Here is an 18,228-nt window from a genome sequence, read left to right on the forward strand (position 1 = left end):
TTTGGACACATTTCCAATAGTTAGCCTTAATGGAATTCATGTTTTGAGTTACCCTTCTAGGCCAGGTAATAAATCTGATGGACAACTGGTAGTTCAAAGTTTCACCTGGAAAAGAAATGCATCCTGGGACATTACCTTTCTCCTGAAAAGGACTGCCTGGTGTAAAATCTATGTTAGGTACATAACTGTGTCTCAGTGACGAGCACAAAGAAAGGGCCAGCAGACATTGCTACAATTACCACAGTGGGGTTTGTTTGATTCTTGGAGGGCAGAAATGTAACCTAAGTTGGTAGAGCAAGGTCATAGAGAAAGATAAGTCTCAACTCTTATTTAAAATGAAAGTCTGACTCTTCCGATTAAGCTCTGCATGGAGGTGTGACAGCCAGTGGGTGGCTCCTTAGAAGTACCAGTCAGGAGTGGAGGGAAGATGTAGCATCTTTTGTTTGGGTTTGGCCAACTACATTCTATAGCTCTCCACCTCCACTTTTGAACCCCCTTCACAAGGAAGAAACTTTGAGATGAAGAGGAAGAGCACCAGAAGACTGACAGGCCCACATTATGTATGCACCCCTCTCTGGAGAAGAAGGACACTCTGGGTGTTTACCTGTGGGGCGTGTTTTGGACTCTTGTCTCCAGAGTTAGTGCACTAGCTTACCACCTCTCTCTTGGGGTCTGTATTGGGTGGACTTGCTGGGGAATCTGTAGGAAGGTGTCCTCTTGGACCTCTGTTGACGGCTCTTGTTTGCAGGTGCCTAAAGAAAAGAATTGGTACCACAAACTTCTGCTGGAAACAGAGACAACTTACAATGTTGGATGGCTTTGGGTGATCAGCAAGTGCAAGTAAGATAAGTAGTCTACTTTGAGGACCATGGGGTGTGGCTACAGGAAGACCTCAAGTCAGGAGACTGCCATGGGATGGGCAAGATGGCAGTACTTTGACAATTCACAAATAGACTTGTTTTTCAGGGACCCTTCAAGAACACTCCTGGTGGCTGGTAGGCACCAGCAGAATGAAAAAATAGGACATTTGCCCCTACTGGGCAGCAGTTACGAAAGAAAGAATTAGCCAATCAGTCGTTCAAGTGTGGCATTGCAGAAGCTTGCCATTGGTGCCATGTAATTTGTGGCAGACTTGCCCCATGTGTAATTTACGACCCCCCTGGAAGGAGCCGATGGCTAGTTAGGTCTCCTGGGGGAACCAGGAGAGCCAATGTGGTATTTTTTTAAACTTTACACCGTTAAGGGGTGAGAATGGCAAATTCAACGTTCCTATCTCCGGAGTACACATGACTGTCCTGTATGGCCCCATAAAAAGCGGGGCCTCCTCAGGCCCTCTGTGTGCTAATGCACACCGTATCTCTAGTGCTCGGAAACTGTAGCATGGGAGTGCAGGAGTATAACTACTCTGGCCTTCCTCCATAAACCAATGTTTATTGGAACGTAGAGGAGCTGGACCACACTGTGGTTGGGCCACTGCATGGTACTGCTTTTGTAGTATGCTGCTCCTCCAAGGAGCGCAGGGGCACCCACATTATGCCACCACAACAAACTGAAAATCACAGGATAATAAAAAAGCTTCAGCAAAAGAAAGCCAATGGGCCCCGGGCCAGAGGACCACCCAATACATCCCAGCTGGACCAATTAAAAAAATGCATATTGTTCTTGTGGCACCCACAGATGAGCAGAGGCACCAAAGATATTTTGTGTTGCATTCGGGGGCCACCCAGGAGAGTCACCCACTTACATCTGGGGCTTTGTTTTTATTAATAGAGAACATTTGCCAGCCTAAATCTCCCAAGGTAAATTATCAGTAGGCCCAGGAGAGGTTTACTGCAAAATCAAGCACTATCGGGGCTGAGCTTTCATTTTGTTTTGGAGCGCATAGTGCACATTCAGCTTCTAGGTTCTGAGTGATTAGTAAGTAGCTTGATAAAGCAGAAGAAATATTATTTTCACGGAAATGCTCAATCTTTTCTAATGTTTACTATTGGAAATTGTCCAAACAGTAGTTACGATTGTTTAATAAATAAATGGCAAAGTATGTTCATTATTGTGGTAACATTTTAGAGTGTTTATTAGTACTGAAATTGACATACTTTATAGTTAAATGGAGAGTGAACACCCTGTGGCAAATCCAGTAAGCCTGACTTTTCATAATTGCATGCCACATAATTTGCTACAGGTATGTATAGTGGTGTTTTATTTTTAGGGTTCAGGGTCTGCTGACGTGCAAGCCATTAAAAGTGCCTCAGATCTACTGGGTCTAGTTTGTATTCAGGAATGACGTGACTCCTAAGATTGTTCTTTAGTGTGCATCATCTGCAGTTGGATGCCCTTAGCTGGGCATTCTATTGATTTGTCCACCTGTCATTTTCCATATGTTAACTATTTGTGTGCAGCATATAGTTTTCCAAATATTAAAGAACTTTTTTAAGGAAGTAAAAAGGAAAAAGCAAATAGCATGATATTGATTTATTGAGTATTGTTTCTTGCATTGCTGAGTTCTGGGTGTCAGCCCAAAGCACCTCCTCAAATAAACAATGGACTGCCTCACTATTCTGAAAGTCAAATGCTAAAATTAATACCCAGTCCCCAGTTTTAGGGGTCACAAAAAAGGCGCCTAATGACCCAACAATTTGAGTTCTCAGTAATTGATTGCCCCAGGACCTTCAGATCTGGTTATTACACAGTGATAAAGATACCATTATCATATGGCACAAAGGCAGAGTTTGGACCTGTCAATTTTATCATTCGGACAGTTGACAACACTAGCCCTATGTGGCTGATGCACAAACTTACAAACTGTGAATTAGTAGTGACCTTTCATGTCAAGAATCGGCCCTGCAGAAAAGCCACCAGTTCAATCAAGAAGTCATGAGGAAAGCACATTGTTTGAGCCATACCTCTAGTGTTCTCTGCCCAACTCTTTCAGAGTACAGAACAGGATGTAGATGTTTATTCAGATTGTCTGAGGGCACACAGACCAATCGACCTAAGAAGGCTGAAGTTTTTCTAAGGTTTGCAATAGTGGAATTGCATTACCATATTAAACAACTGATCATAGGACACACATAGTATGTCTTCTCATTTCAAGCAGGCAAACTTGTACATGCCATTGATTTGCTAAATGTTTGTTGAAACCGGAATATGGGCAATTCAAGTAGATTGGTGTTTAATTATCAGACAAAAGGCGTTGGCAATTATCTGATCCTCTGTAATGGCTCAGAATGTGAAATGCATTAACTTTACAAATCCATTCTATGTCAGAAAACGTCAGCATGAAATGGAATGGACCACACAGTTAAAATATATATATATATTTCAATAGTTTAATTGACCCAAACGCCAGCTTTTGATAATTAGTGAATTGGAGCACGCTGACTGTGGCTGTGTCGAGTGTGGGCTCTTTTGCTCTCCTCTGCTTGTTACTCTGAGACAAACATTCAGAAATCTTTTAACAAGCTAAGTCTATTGTGGAGGGAATTAGTGGAGGAGGAAGAGGCATTCTTATGAAAGAGGAAAGCATCCGGAGTGTTAGGGAATGAGGAAAGAAGGAATAATAGGAAAAATATCCACACTCAGTGGTGTAACAAAAGCCCCCGCAGCCCCCGAGCTCCGAGGTCCCCCTTTGGCATTGGCAGGTACCTGGCCAGTGAGCTCTAAACTGGGTCCAGAGCACGGAGGGTCTACCTGCATGTACTTTTCGGGGGGGGGGGGGGGGGGGGGCTCTAGTTTCGGTACAACACTGTTCAGACATGCCTCTCCCAATGGCTCAATTTACGTCCTGTCCTTGCACGAGGCTGTAGGTTTACCATTGTGTATCAGGGCCCATGTATTTCGGATAACACTAGGACAGGAAGGGTCTGAAAACAGAAGGGTTCATTTGATCACATGGGGGTGTTTAAATAGGGTAACATTTCTATTAATGGGTATTTATTGTTCCTGAAGTGACTGGACAATAAAAAAGTCAGGATTTCTCACTTTCCGACCAAGTGTTAAGTGGCTTTCATTGTATATGCACCCTACCTATACCTCAAGTTTGCACTGGTCTAGTTTGGAGGTAATATTGTTCTGCGTAACACTAGGGCCTCATTGACAATGTGTATTGAAATAGTAACTTATTGGACTTTTCCTGATTCACAACATGCACTGTCAGGATATATGTTTGTTGGTTGTTCTACCTGTTTCTTCTCGTCTAACCATTTTTAAAGCGCTCTGATATCCTCTAGAGTCAAGTTTGTGCTATATAAAGCTTTATAAATAAATAATTTGTCAAGATATTGGATTTTAAGAAGGCAGTACAACGAATGCTGAAAGTGTTGCAGGAGGAATAATAACGATGAACACTGCAGAATGTACTTCTGAAATGAATCCATATGCACACTGTTTGTTACCTGCCACTTCAATTGCCTTTTGATTAGAAGAAGCAATGACATAGCCTTGGTCTATTGGCAAACCAGGTATAGTGATGTAAAATTGCTTTCATCAGCAAAATGTCAATTTGTCTCGTAAAAGTTCCATTTCAAATACAAAATATTGCTTTTTCTCATCTGCTGGGAAATTAGAATGTGATTGCAGGAACTAATCAAAAACTACCCAAGTTCCCAGCGTAATGTCTGTTATTTTGGCTTAGGGTGGGTACAGCCCGCTTGTTATTTCTATTACGAACAGAAAAAGAGCGTCAGCCAATCAAAGCACTTGTTATATAAAGCGCCCAAGTGCTGCACTTCTTCGTTAGTAAAGTAAGCCAATGGATTACCATTTGTTAATAAGCATTTTACACAAAAGACAAACTTATTCTGGACAAGAGGAGGTCATTCGATGTGTGCCTCTGCAAACCTTCTAATTTTCAATAGTGAATGTAGCGAGGCAAAGGGAAACAAATCTGCTGTTTTGTTAAAAAGGAAAATTCACACATAAATCGAAGAGTCTGAAAACAACAAGGTGATTTTATATTCCAAACATTGTTGTGTAGGGTGAATTTTTCATCAGCTTTAGAGCTTATGGTAAATAAAGAGGTGCTCAGATTCACTTTTGACATTTATATTATCTATCACGAAAGAGGTACCTGGAGTAGGCAGGCAGGAACGCATTTTACTTTCATTGTGTCTGCAATTAGCAGGGAAGCAAGGTCGGCTCCTCCGCTAACGTGGTGGAGCGTCGCCACACTGACCAGGTCAAAAAGGAAAAAATAAAATGATAATTCTAAGTGTGCACGAAGCTTTGGCAGGCTGTCTCGGCAGCTCAAGCACGTGGCAGGTTGTCCACCCAAGCTGCAATACAACCTGGGTGGAGAACATGCCCAGGCTCCAAGCCCCTTGCTGAGCGCCAAACCACGGCACTCAGACCAATCACAACGCTGGCTATGGGGATCCTGGGATCCAGGTGTTTCCTACTTCCTGCACTGGAGTCCTGAAAGTAGGCGAAAAGGATGAGAGGCGGCGGCAGAGGCAGCGGTACAGAGGTAAGTGTTTAATTTCTTTTTTCATCCCATCACTGACCTTCCCCCCTTACCGCTGCTAAATGCCAGCCACCACTGCGGGGAAGTAGCAGTCTGTTTTGACCAGCTCCGTCTACAGTGTGTGGTGGGTCATTGCCAAAGGCATTAGAGGTGTATCCCCAGACTGCACCTTCCGAATAGATGTGGGCAGAAATAGACTGAGGGGCATATATACTACGAAGTAGTAAATATGCCGGAGTGCTGCTTTAGCCTCCTTGGCTTAACACCGCATTCCGCCACTTCTGAAATGCAGGGCTGCACCATATTTACAACAATATGGTGGAGCCCTGTGTTTCCTCCTGCACTGGCGCTAAATTTGTTAGCCTAACGCCAACCCAGACACCCTTGTACCACAACGCAAGGGTGCCTGCGTTGAGGGAAAGGATTGCTTATGTGCAGGATGGTGTCCCTTCCTGCACATAAACAATCTTTAAATGCCTTTTTGTAACTTCTATGTGTGCTGCTTAATGCAGCACACATAGAAATTGTGAAAACATTTTTTTAAATGATTGTTTATGTGCAGGAAGGAACACCTTCCTGCACGTCAACAATCAAAGGCATTTTACTGTTTCTATGTGTGCTGCACTAGGTAGCTCACATGGAAACAGCAAAAACGAGGAGAAATTTAAAACTTCTCCTTGTTTCGCCAGGTTAAGACAAGATTTTGCCTGGTCTTAATTTTGGAGCTGCCGCGTATTTACACCACCCTCGTAAATAGGGGGCAGTGTCAAAATCAATGTGTTTTGTGGTGGAACGCTCATTGCAACACCCATTGCCCTCCCCTTTCAGACTAAGTAAAGCGTGAAAGGGGGATTTATTTACAAGGCTGCGTTAAGCCATGTGAAGTGGCTCAACACTGCCTTGAATATAAGGAAAAGCCCATATCACCACTATAAAGTCCCGAAAAGTGATGTTGTGGTGGTGATAGGGGCTTGCAAATATGCCTCTGAGTTGTTGTGTGACTGTGAAGAAATAAATCAGTACCACTGAAAGCTTTCTGAATGTGCATGGAGGCAGATATGGCTATTTTAGCAATACATTTTTGGTACTATAAATGTGGCTTTGGTAGCCACCCTGGTGAGGCGTATGTATATATTTATATTAATGAATGTATGCATCATTTCCTCATAAATATCTCAATTCAACACATTAGGAATATCAATTGCAATTGCAAACCTCCCAGGAAGCCTATATATTTGAGCAAGTGGGTCAGTGAAAACACACTAGCAAATAATGACAAAATAATGTAAAACGCCTAGAAAAGCATTTTAGGATTGATAGACATATTTCCAAAGTCATACTCAGAAGCTACCAACTTTGAAAAATTGACTACTGGCAAGATTCCTGAGATTAATGCGTATCATACCAACAAACAGTTGTTGGGAATTATCTAAAATCGTTTAACTAATTGTAAAATGGGAAATCTGTGTGCAATGGATATTTACTCTCAAGAATCCTTTTATAAGGGTTTACTAGTATTGTGCATCATCGGTGAAGGAAGCCCTCAGTTTTATCTGTAGGTGTTTCACTTCATGAAACATTGTGAAAGGAATATGATTATTTTTTTACAATTGAAGAAAGAAATAGTTTAACACATTCACAGATAAAGAGAACATTAAATGTATCCATTGGCAAGGCACCTTGATGGACAGCAAAAGGCAGCTCCAATATTAGCTGGTTGACACCTATCAGGTAAAATATCACCAGAAGGTGATGAGAAAGACCCATTCAATTACAAGCTAAGAATATTACGAATTTGCAAAAACAGTTTTCAGGAGGACATACTGCAGATGAACAACTATATGTTTTTGCAACTTCAAACAGATCACAGAGTGAAGGTAGCCTTCAGACATGGGACCTTTATTTCCTAATCCTACGTTTTTTGTGTTCACCATTTTTGCTGTTTCCAAAATGTGAATTGATTGAAAACGATAACCATCAGAGAAACACATCTGTTGTAAATTCCCCTTTCTGGATGGTCACCCCCAACTTGTTTGCTACTAAGATGCTATGGTAATGGATCTGAAAGTGTGTTTGGTCCTGTTAACGAGGCCCAGCACCAGAGCTCTGTCCCTCAAACTGTAACTGTGAATTAGTACACCCAAATGGCAAGTACTTTTACACCTCGTTAAGGCCCTAGTATCTGGTACCAGTGGCACCGAGGGGTTCCAAGGCTGCAGCACTTATTGCGCCACCCTTAGTGACCTGAGGAAAATCGAAGTCTGCAGGTCTGCCATGTCAGCCCTGAATGAGCATATGGCCTGCTCAAGTTTGACCCTGCACATACCATGTTTGACAGGGTCACCTCACTGCATTTAATATATGTGAGCAACCCCTAAGGTAGGTCTCCTATAGCCAAGAAGGCAGGGTGCATTAAATTATATGTGTGGAGTTATATGTGCAAGCATATATTGCCCTGTGGCAGCATTCTAAATGTAATTCTACCGCAAGTGACTGGCAGTCCATTGGACAACATGGGCTGGCTTATGGGCAGCACCTATATGTCCATCTCTATGATGACCCGGCCAATTTCTTTAATGTTTGGTGTCAAACACTGTGCCTTTTAACCCCCAAAACACTTGTGGTGTCAAGGTTTAACCAGTATGTACCCAGGTGGTACTTTAGACAGTACCTGCCTAGTTTAAACAGAATTCTCATGCCTTGGTGGGCTTTTTTAGTGTTTGCTGCCAAGACAGAGGCCTGACCTCATGCTGGGGAGTGCATGCCACTCCCAGAGGCCAGAGACAAATACCTGTGTAAGGCAGAGGTGACACCTACGCCCACACCAGATGGGCTAGTGATTAGACTGGGATGGCGGTGAGACTCAAAGACTTCACTTGCGCCACTAGACAAAGGATCTTGTTCCCCAGTCAAGGAAAAAGTCTCCCCCTGCTCCAGGTACTGTTTTTCATGGGCAGGCAGGAAATTAGCTATGCAGGAAGGCGTGCACCTCCACAAGGCTGACCACACCTCTAGGGTGATGCATCTGAGGTGCACAGTTGGAATGGTGCTGGCCATCTTGAATTTAGCCCTAAAAAAATCGGGTTCTGACTAGTTTTAGTGAGGTTCACCCTCTGGATGCTGTCACTACTGGGGCGGATGAGCTGCAAGACTACATGCCCATTGGCCACTAGTCCTCACGCCGACTAAGTCCAGGATTGAAGGGGCATGCCAGACACCAGAATCTTAGATTCTAAGTGATATAAAAAAATACCTTTTCCATGACAAGGCAGGACTCCATGAAGATAGGTGGAAAGCTCTGCACTTGTGGCAGCCCCACTGCACCCATTGGATTGCAAGTCGACCAAGCCAAGAGAACATTTCCAAAGGGAAGGTGAACCCCTCTGCATACTCCAGACTTCATGTGAACTCCTTTGGGCTAGAGAAACTGTTACCTGCAGTTGGCAGGCACAAATCGCAAAGTCCACAACCTTGAAGTTTTGCACCCGAGCCACTCAGCATGGCCGCTCAAAGTTCTTGTGCAAGTGACTTCTGGAACCTGAAGTCCTGGCCCTCAGCGAGGCTCAGCCTTCCACAACAATTCCCTGGTCCTCTGGATAAAGATTTCCTCAACCGGAGTACTTGAAGGTTCAAAGGCTTGTTGGTGGTCGATTTGACTACAACCTGATATACTCGACGCTTCAAGAGAAGCGATTGAATTGTTTGAGCGACCAACAAGCCCTGTGGCTCCCTCATAAGGATCTTGCTTTTGTTTTTACTCTCTCTTGTCATGCTTGGCTGCGGATCCGGTTCAGTACCACTGATAACCAAGAGCACCTCTGCACTTGAGTCCCCTGAACCAGGTAGATATGGTCTGCCTGGAGACTCCTGGTCTAGAGTCAGCCCCTTGCTTTATTTCCAAAGGGTTTTGCTCAACTCACCCAGCAAATACCTTTTTGCTAAGGGATCCCACACCTGATTGACAGCTCTGTTTGACAGCTAAAAGTCAGGTAAAGTTGTGCTAGCTGTTGTGAACTGTCCTAGGGCTCACACGACTATAACTCCAAGTAGGTTCCGTTGAAGTCACTCTCTAAAGTACCGATTGCACTTATGTGTTTTTCCCCATTGACCGCAAAGTTACTATTTTTAAATTTCAAAGTATTGATCTATTTATGGATTTAACATGGATATCTTCGGTTATACTGTACGTATTGATTTTAATTTGGTGTCTAGAAATATATAAATATCTGAGCTATTTTTATAATTTGGTGTCGGATTTGTATCGAGTCAGGTCAATTTCTTATTGTCCATGTTGGTGATGTGAAATGCTTGACAATGTCCTCTAAGTAGCCTGTCTGCTCTTTACCACTCTGCCAGGAATGAGAGAAGATGTACGAGAGAGTATCAGGCGTCCATCTTTATGCATTGTGCTAGTATTACACGGTATGTCAGTAAATGGGTCAGCTGTTTACTGAAAATAAAATACTTTTTTAAATGCCTTGTTAGACAATAATGCAAGTGGTGCCGGTCCACCTTGACCATAAGTATGGATAAGCAAATTCTTTCCTAACTGGCTTACTTATATACTTATATGAGTTATAAAATTAGCTAATCCCACAAAAAACACAACTACTTTCCAGTAGTGTTAGGGAATCACAATTTGTGATTCCTTAAATGCAATTCTTGTAGCTATCGCAAATTGCGAATTAGCATTAAGAAATCGCAAATTACCACCAACTTTAGTTGGTGGTAATTTGCAAATTCCTAGAAAAATGCACTTTTTTGCATTTTTCTTAGTGCCATGTGGTGCACATACATGCCCTTAGGGCATGTATGTGTGCCACATGTGCATACATACATATTTTAGAGGTGCAACAGGGTGTCCTTTTGGCACCCTTGCACCCTTGAAATTGCATGCGCAATTTGCGAGTACCTATTGGTTACTCCCAAATTGCGCATGCAATTCCCATTCATTCCTATGGGCCCCTAGGCCCTTAGAAATGAATGGGAAGCCATTCCTTATTTGTGACTCACAATTTGCGAGTCGCAATTAAGGTATGCGTAGGAATTGCAAATTGTTTGCAAGAACCTACATACATTGCATTTTACGAGTCTATAATAGCGAATCAGTAAAACTCGCTATTATAGACTCACAAAATCCAATGTTGATGCATCTGGCCCTTAATTATTTATAGCGCCCAAAGTGTTGGGAGTACCTATTGGTTACACCCAAATTGCGCATGCAATTCCCATTCATTCCTATGGGCCTCTAGGCCCATAGAAATGAATGGGAAACCATTCCTTATTTGCAACTCGCAATTTGGGAGTCGCAATTAAGGTATGCGTAGGAATTGCAAATTGTTTGCAAGAACCTACATAAATTTTTTTTTTAAACAGATTTTATTGAATTTTTTGTTCAGAGGAAATACAGTTGTTTCACTTCACCGTTAAATGCATGATGCACTCATACCGCCCAAGCCATAAATGGAAATACAATAGGACATTACGTCATCTTTCAAGAATCTACATACATTGCATTTTGCGAGTCTATAATAGCAAATCAGTAAAACTCGCTATTATAGACTCACAAAATCCAATGTTGATACATCTAACCCTTAATCATTTATAGCGCCCAAAGTGTTGGATATCCAAACAAATAATTTATTCATTTTGACACGTCTTTGTGCAGTGGTACAGTTGAAAAATAAGTGTGTTTTAGACTTTTCTAGAATCGGGTGTGAAGGGATTCTGTCAGGATGCTGAGTGGCAGGGTGTCCCATACTTAAAATCCTTCTACTGAGATTGTGTGTCCTCCAAGTGCTTCACTATGTCAATGAGGATTAATGTTTTCTGAGCCACAAATCTCACAGTGTGATGAGGGATGTAGTATTTTTTTAGATGGCAGTCCCCAGGCAGAATTTTGTGTAGGAACGTTGTCAGTTCACTTTATGATTGTCTTGGCTATTAGTTAAGGTAGCTTTCTGAAACTCTGGGCAAAGTGGGGATATTAGGGAATTTCCTCTTACTTCTCTTAACGTGACATGCTCTATTTCGTCCATTTATTTTGATCAGTTGCTATAAACATTGTATTATCTTGTAATTTCTTTTCACAATTTAGGCTGCTTCATCGTCATTTAAAGAGTTAATCAATTCTTTGGATTTTAATGTTTGTGGTGCCTTCTTGGAGTTACGTGATTTATGGATATTTCTTGTTCACCATGAAGAGACAAAATGTTATTTCCACTGTCAGGATTGTTTAGATTTTTTTACCAGATGATATATCTCAGAAACATAGAAAAATTAGAAGCCCAATTCATCCTAATGAGCCATTAAGTTTAGGAATATTTACATTTCACAGATTACTGATAATGCTCCTGCATCTACTTCTCTGTATTCTGACAATCTGGGAGCATATATATGAGAAGTCATAACTCCGCCTCAATTGGTCTTCTTGTACATTTTGATCAACAGTGTAAATGTCTAAAATATATCTTTAAACTCATTATTTACTTTCCTATCAATAAATGCAAATATATACAAAATCCACATGCCACAGAATGACTCTTGGGCATTAATGTTCACCCAACACTATTTAGATCAATCACAGAACATTTCGCCGGAATGTATTCTTATTTGAACTGGGACTTGCATAAAATAGTTTCAATGCTCACCTGCAATGCACTGATATTGGCCCGTCCTGGCCAAACTGTTCTTTCGTTTTATGAACTTGACCAATGAAATCAATAAATCCTTCCCCGGACTTTGGCACTCCTTGTTCGGGCCAGTCAGTGAACTGGAATTGTCTCACTGTTCGGGACTGACCATCCTTTAAAGAAGAAAATTCAAGCCAGAAATGGATTATTAGGAGTGATGGAAATAAATGAGCAACAGCTGAATTCACAATAGCCATTAACTAAAGCAGATGCAGGACTGAGGGCGCTGGCTGAGACCCAACCATTTATACTGCTTTCCGTCCCTCCCTTTTCCTATTAGTGTAAATTATGTTCCACCACAACAATTTCACACTCCATAAACCGGTACTAATGTAAACAGGCTTTGTTTTTGCTTTTTATTAATTCTATAAATATTAAAATATGTTGGATGAACTTGGCGGCCATTTATGAAGTACTTAAGATTCATCTGCACAAAGAAAAAGAGTGTGTGTAGTGATTGTATGATGGATTGAAGTAAAAACTCAGAAAAGTTCAAGATCCCCAGACCCCACAGGAGTCCTCTAAATTGTATTTGGCTGTAGAAACCAACCACTTAAATGTTTGGGTTCCAGCAGAAGCAGCATGTAAAGTGATTTATTTGCCCAGCTGCCCCTGGTTGTTAACTTAATTATTCCATAGATTCGGAATGCAGAGGAGGGTAGATGAACCTCGTAGCAGATGCAGAAGTCAATAATCTAGCTTTCACACTGTGGCTCCCATCTGATACAACTTTAGAATATCCCAAAATACTGTGCGAGGAATAGTGCACAGTGATAGAAATATTACTTGACAAATCCTGCTGTAGACATTAACTAGAGAATATGCGAGACATATTTAACACCAGTCAATGGCATCTAAATACAGCCATGCAAATATACTTTGGTAAAAGATTGAAATAACATAACTTACTGACATACCAATTCAAAAGGCAAACGAATGCTTATTGTAACTTTTATATCAAATCATCCGCATCAGATCAAAACTGTGAAATTGCTGGTTACAGTTTAGATGTTAATTAGAAAGTCTACACTTTTGGAAAGAACAGTAGTTATTCGAGAAACAATCTATAGAAACACAAGTAGAAATATCAATCCAGTTTACTTGCAAAAATCCCTTTAATCTCTCGGCATACATTCAAGGAGACTGTAGCCTGATTACAAAACAATGTGAGATGAAACGGATGAATATTAACATAAGAATAGCAAATCAATTGCATCGCCAAGTACCTGTAAAATTGATTAGCTTTTCAACATATCCTCATCAAAGAATGTTGCATGCCAATCTCTCCCCTGGGCAAAGGGAGCTCTTGAATTCATGTTCTATTGGTGAAAGTGCACATATCCACAATAACTTATGAATATGGCTTAAAATGCAGATACAGTCAGACTACACTATGTATCCCTTCTCTGGAGAAAAGATCATAAATAAGGTAGCAGTATAAGGTGGTTGTTGGTAGAATTATCTAGATAGTAGTCAGTTAACATTAGATATCTTTTCTCTCACTGTAAACTTGGCACATAATCGCCCTTTTCTTTAGAAGGCCTGGCAATAAAAACCATAACACAATGAACGTAAGCACTGCAAGCTCACAGGGAATCGAGTCCATCAGCACAGTGGTGTTTCATGAGCAGACCTCTGACCCTGACTTTAGTAGTGCGGCAGTAACGGTAACAGAAGTAGTAAATAGGAAATTAAGTAGGTAAAAAAGTAAAGTAGCCCTGGAAAACGCCATGATGTCACAATTTCGAGACCGAGTGTCAAACTCCCTACTCTTTCCTCGGGACCACATAGTTCTGGTGACAGTGCAGTGCCTCAAACAAAGACAATGCTTTTATAAATTAGACATTTGTAGAGATAATTTAATTGTTATATCACGAACAAAATGAGAAAAATGGGGTGCATGAAGTCGGCAGAAACAGAAGTTAAAGTTAGAATAGGGGAAGTGTCTTGCCCCATGCCAATCAGGGAATGCCAACTAGAGATTGTGCTAGCGCCCATTTAGAGCTGCTGTGATTTGTATTATATAAGGGCCACTTAAGCATCTGTCACCCATTCTGAAATAACAAAGTGTGGTCATAAAAACTACCACTAATGCCTGTTGTGCCCCCAGGGCATATTCTGGTCTGCTTTCACTTTGCAGGGGCCAACAAAGATGACTTTCACTGGAACAGAGGTTCCTGGAACCCATTTGACCCTCTTCCAGGGGGCACTGCAGGGGTGCTGCCACTCTGGGGGCACAGAGTCAGTGTGCCTCCTGATGGCCTCTTTGCCTCTATGCTCAAGTCTGTAAAATGGCAATGTCCTCATGAACATGTGGGAATGCCCCCTTGGAGATTGTGCTGGTGCATATTTAGTGCAAGTGCAATCTGTATTACAGAATGGGCAACACAAATGTCTACTGCAAAAAGTGGTGCATATGCCCATTGCTTACCCATGACATTTTTATAATATTGCCTCTGGTGCAAAGAGAACACAGGTGGCATATTATCAATGTTTTTTGCTTTGAAGTAAAATCGCCTATGAAATTTGCGCAATGTGCAGTTAGCACTAGAGTATTCCAGTATGCATCATGTTAACACTATCCCCCTTTGACCAAAATAAAATTCTACACATTGTGCCTCCTTCTTGTATTCACTGCTGCCGTGACATACAGGATTGAAGCAATTGGTCTGCCAGGTCTCTGCTGTTGGTGTTTTTTTATTCAGTATGCTGGACAATCGGTAACGAATAAGTCCTCTATGAGAGGCCCAGAGATGTTTTATGTCAAGGGCAAAGTGGGCAATTGCCCAGGACTCCCACTTTCCAAAGGGCCCTTGGGAAAGTGAACCTTCTCTCTAACTCACATCTGTATACGTCTCCATCTGAATCTTTAAGGTATTAGTCAATATTATTTGGCATCTTTGGCTTTGAATTAGCAGAAAATAAGTAATAACATGCAAAGCTATTCAGAACTGGGGCCTTTAAAGTATGTCTTGCCCAGAGCCCCCAAAATACTTAAAAGTTGACCCTGGAGAGCCCCATGCATTTTCTGAAGATTAGCAATGACACATGGACATCTAAAACACTCACTATAGACTGAATGGTGCTCCAAGGTGGGACTAAAGGAATGACACTGTGTGCTTATGTAAGTGTCATATATGTGGCTAACTACGAGATGTAGTGGCAACGGGTAGTCCCTATTTACAGTTCACCCATCTTGTCCCTAAGGATGTCGACTCATGCTACGAGTAATTCATGGTGGGGCTCAGCAAAGTGCTCATAAAGAGCGAGAAAGCATTGGGACACTGAACAACGAACACGGTCATGCACATGACATGATAGTGAGATGAACACGATTGCTCTTTCTTGCCTGTTCCACATACTGCTTTTAGATTATTGCTGAGACGTGTGTGGCATTTAAACGAACGGACACAAATTATACTGTTGATATCAACCTCCCTGCCTTCAGAAAATCCTGGAGGCATGCATCTTCTTACACAGTGAGGGAAAGAGCATATGGCGTCTCATCATGCTTCTAAATATTACCTCAAGCACTCAGACAAGAAATGGCAACAAAACTAGAAGCAAACACATATTCACTTCAGTTGATGATTGATACCTTATAAAAATATCAGGCTTTGAAAACGTTTAATCGCTTTTCTTACTTTATCACATTTTAGATTTGATTGCCACTTTCATTGAGTTTTTCCCAAACTTTCAATTTCAATTAATCAAAACTATTCTCAGAGAGTGACATAAAGAAAGTGATTTGTTTTCCATTTGGAGTGCAACAGCATGTGAGACTCTGGGACAACAATGGTGAATAACAGGATATATCACATTTACTGGCCAATAACTACACACTTCCTAAAGTCGCAGAGAATATGCCTTTCATCATCACACCAAATTCTGCAGCTCACTTTATTAGGGCTAAAGACTTCAAAAGTATGGCATGTGATTTATTGTATATCACGCATGCCCCCTTTTATTAATTGACCTATGTCCATTTTTAGGTCTGGCTTAACAGTGAAACTGTCACCTAACCTTTTACCCTATCCCACAATTATTCTATAGTTCTTTGCTTCCACACAAATGCATATCCATTCCCATGCCATTTGATAGTAATGCTTCACCTTATCATGCAACATTCCTTTAAAACCAGACCTACTGGCATTGCCAATGCCTGTTGTAATAATTGTGTTCTATTTCAGTCATAGTTTTTTAAAAAACAGAAGAAGCCTTCCCCATACTCAGAAATCTTCTCTGATCCAAGTATCTATCTGCCATAGTCATGACTTGCTCTTCTGTAGATGAATAAAAGAGCTCACTCTTTTCTAATATTACGACTGCTGAGTATCCCAAAATACACCACACAGCTCTATCATAATCAGATCTGAATGTGATTTTAACAGTCATCAATAGTTATCTCCCAGGTGAGGATCTTGACCACATGCCTCAATTGCTTACCAGCTATCATTGTCAATAGTTTACTGCATTTATGTTTGCTTTTTGTTGTAAAATTATTTCCACATTTTTGTGTTTTTTATTTTCACGAATAAGTCGCCTAGCTCTTATCTTCTAAAACAGTGGATTATTAAAATGTTCTACTTCTTATAAATGTATCATTCTACATTACATCGAATCCACATGATTCCAGATGTGATAATACACGTTTGGGGTAGGAAACACAATGAAAAGGGTTTTTTAAACTATGTTACCTGGTAACTTTTGGTGAGGATATGTTGGTACACAATGGAAGAGGAAAGAAACTTCTTATATACATATTTGCAGTATAAAATAGTGTTTCTATGTCTGGCCAAAGATGGAACAACTCAATGCTGTATGGAAAAAGATGTGCTGATGTGCACCTACTCTGCCATTCCTTCATTGCATGAAAGTCTACTCTGCACCCATAAAGGCATATTTCTTTTCTGACAAAAGTTACTATTCCTTCAATGGTACTAACAGCAAGTCAACAGCACAGTCATGTATCAGACACATTTTCATTGGGATCTGTGAATGTCAATTTGGCCATTGAGGGAGTGAGGACACATGTTGTTCACCAAAGATGAGAACTAGGATATATCTCCTCCACCCACCACTGACATCACTTCCTAATACAAAGAAATGTCTACGAGAAAAGAAGACAATTGTACTGCCACCTATACTCCACTGCAAACCACAAGAGGTGGACTGGATGCAGTAAAGATCTGGACCACTGGAATCATGCAGCAGTAGATGGCCAAATTGCATGGCAGCCTTCACTAAATCTGGCAATTATAGAGCGTCATTCTACGGGAAGCTAAATAACGGTGATGGATCAAGCCGTGAGCTAAATAACGGTGATGGATCAAGCCCTGATCTTTGGACTGGGTAAGAGTGGTCTGCTTAATTCAGACACTCTGTTCATCACCACCCCCCTTTTCTGAATCGTCATTCTACGGGAAACAGGCCTACAGAACTGTGTAGAACAGTGATGCTCAAAGTACAGCCCAGGGGCCGCCTGCGGCTCTCCTGACCTTCACATGCAGGCCCCGGGTTAACAGTATCACTGGGCTGCTGTTTACTTCAGCAAGCACTAACATTCAGAAAGATGTTAATACATAGGGAAGTGTTTCTTTACAAGCTCACTGAAGTAAAGGGAAAGAATCTAGTTAAGTACCCTGCAACATTTAACCAACCACAAAGCCCCACTCCCATCCTGCTAGCATCAGCGCGGCCCTCTGGCTCACCACAGACCATAATTTGCGGCCCTTCAGAAAATGTTTGTGAGTATCCATGGCCTAGAAAGTTTCATATTCATTCTGTTCATATTTCACCAAGAAGACGTTTGGGATTCAAACATGGCACCTGTTTGTGATTCTTCTAAGTCTGAGTGTCCTGTTGAAATAATTGCACCTTTGAGTAAATGATTGCCAAGTAAACATGAGCTTGTGTTAATAGGGAAACAAAAACAAAAATCACAAAAAAGTAATAAATCTATCTATCCGCCATCTTTGAAATATATTAAAATACTTCAATTTTTTGTTTCTGGCTGCAGAGTAAAGCCCTTCTCCCAGTACGACAATTGGGACGTTTCGATCAATTGTCACTGAT

General features: G+C 41.3%; 1 protein-coding gene across 17 annotated transcripts in view; it reads right to left on the reverse strand.

Moving 5' to 3' along the window:
* PTPRD (protein tyrosine phosphatase receptor type D) overlaps positions 1-18,228 on the reverse strand; it is a 1,484,152-nt gene that overhangs the window by 14,346 nt on the left and 1,451,578 nt on the right. For all 17 annotated transcript variants that reach the window (XM_078675875.1, XM_078675878.1, XM_078675877.1 and 14 more), the window contains one exon: positions 12,112-12,266. In XM_078675875.1, the coding sequence (XP_078532001.1) occupies positions 12,112-12,266 (155 nt within the window). The remainder of the gene's footprint in view (positions 1-12,111; positions 12,267-18,228) is intronic.

Source organism: Lissotriton helveticus, chromosome 2_1 (genome assembly GCF_964261635.1).
Source record: "Lissotriton helveticus chromosome 2_1, aLisHel1.1, whole genome shotgun sequence".
NCBI classification, from domain to species: Eukaryota; Metazoa; Chordata; class Amphibia; order Caudata; family Salamandridae; genus Lissotriton; species Lissotriton helveticus.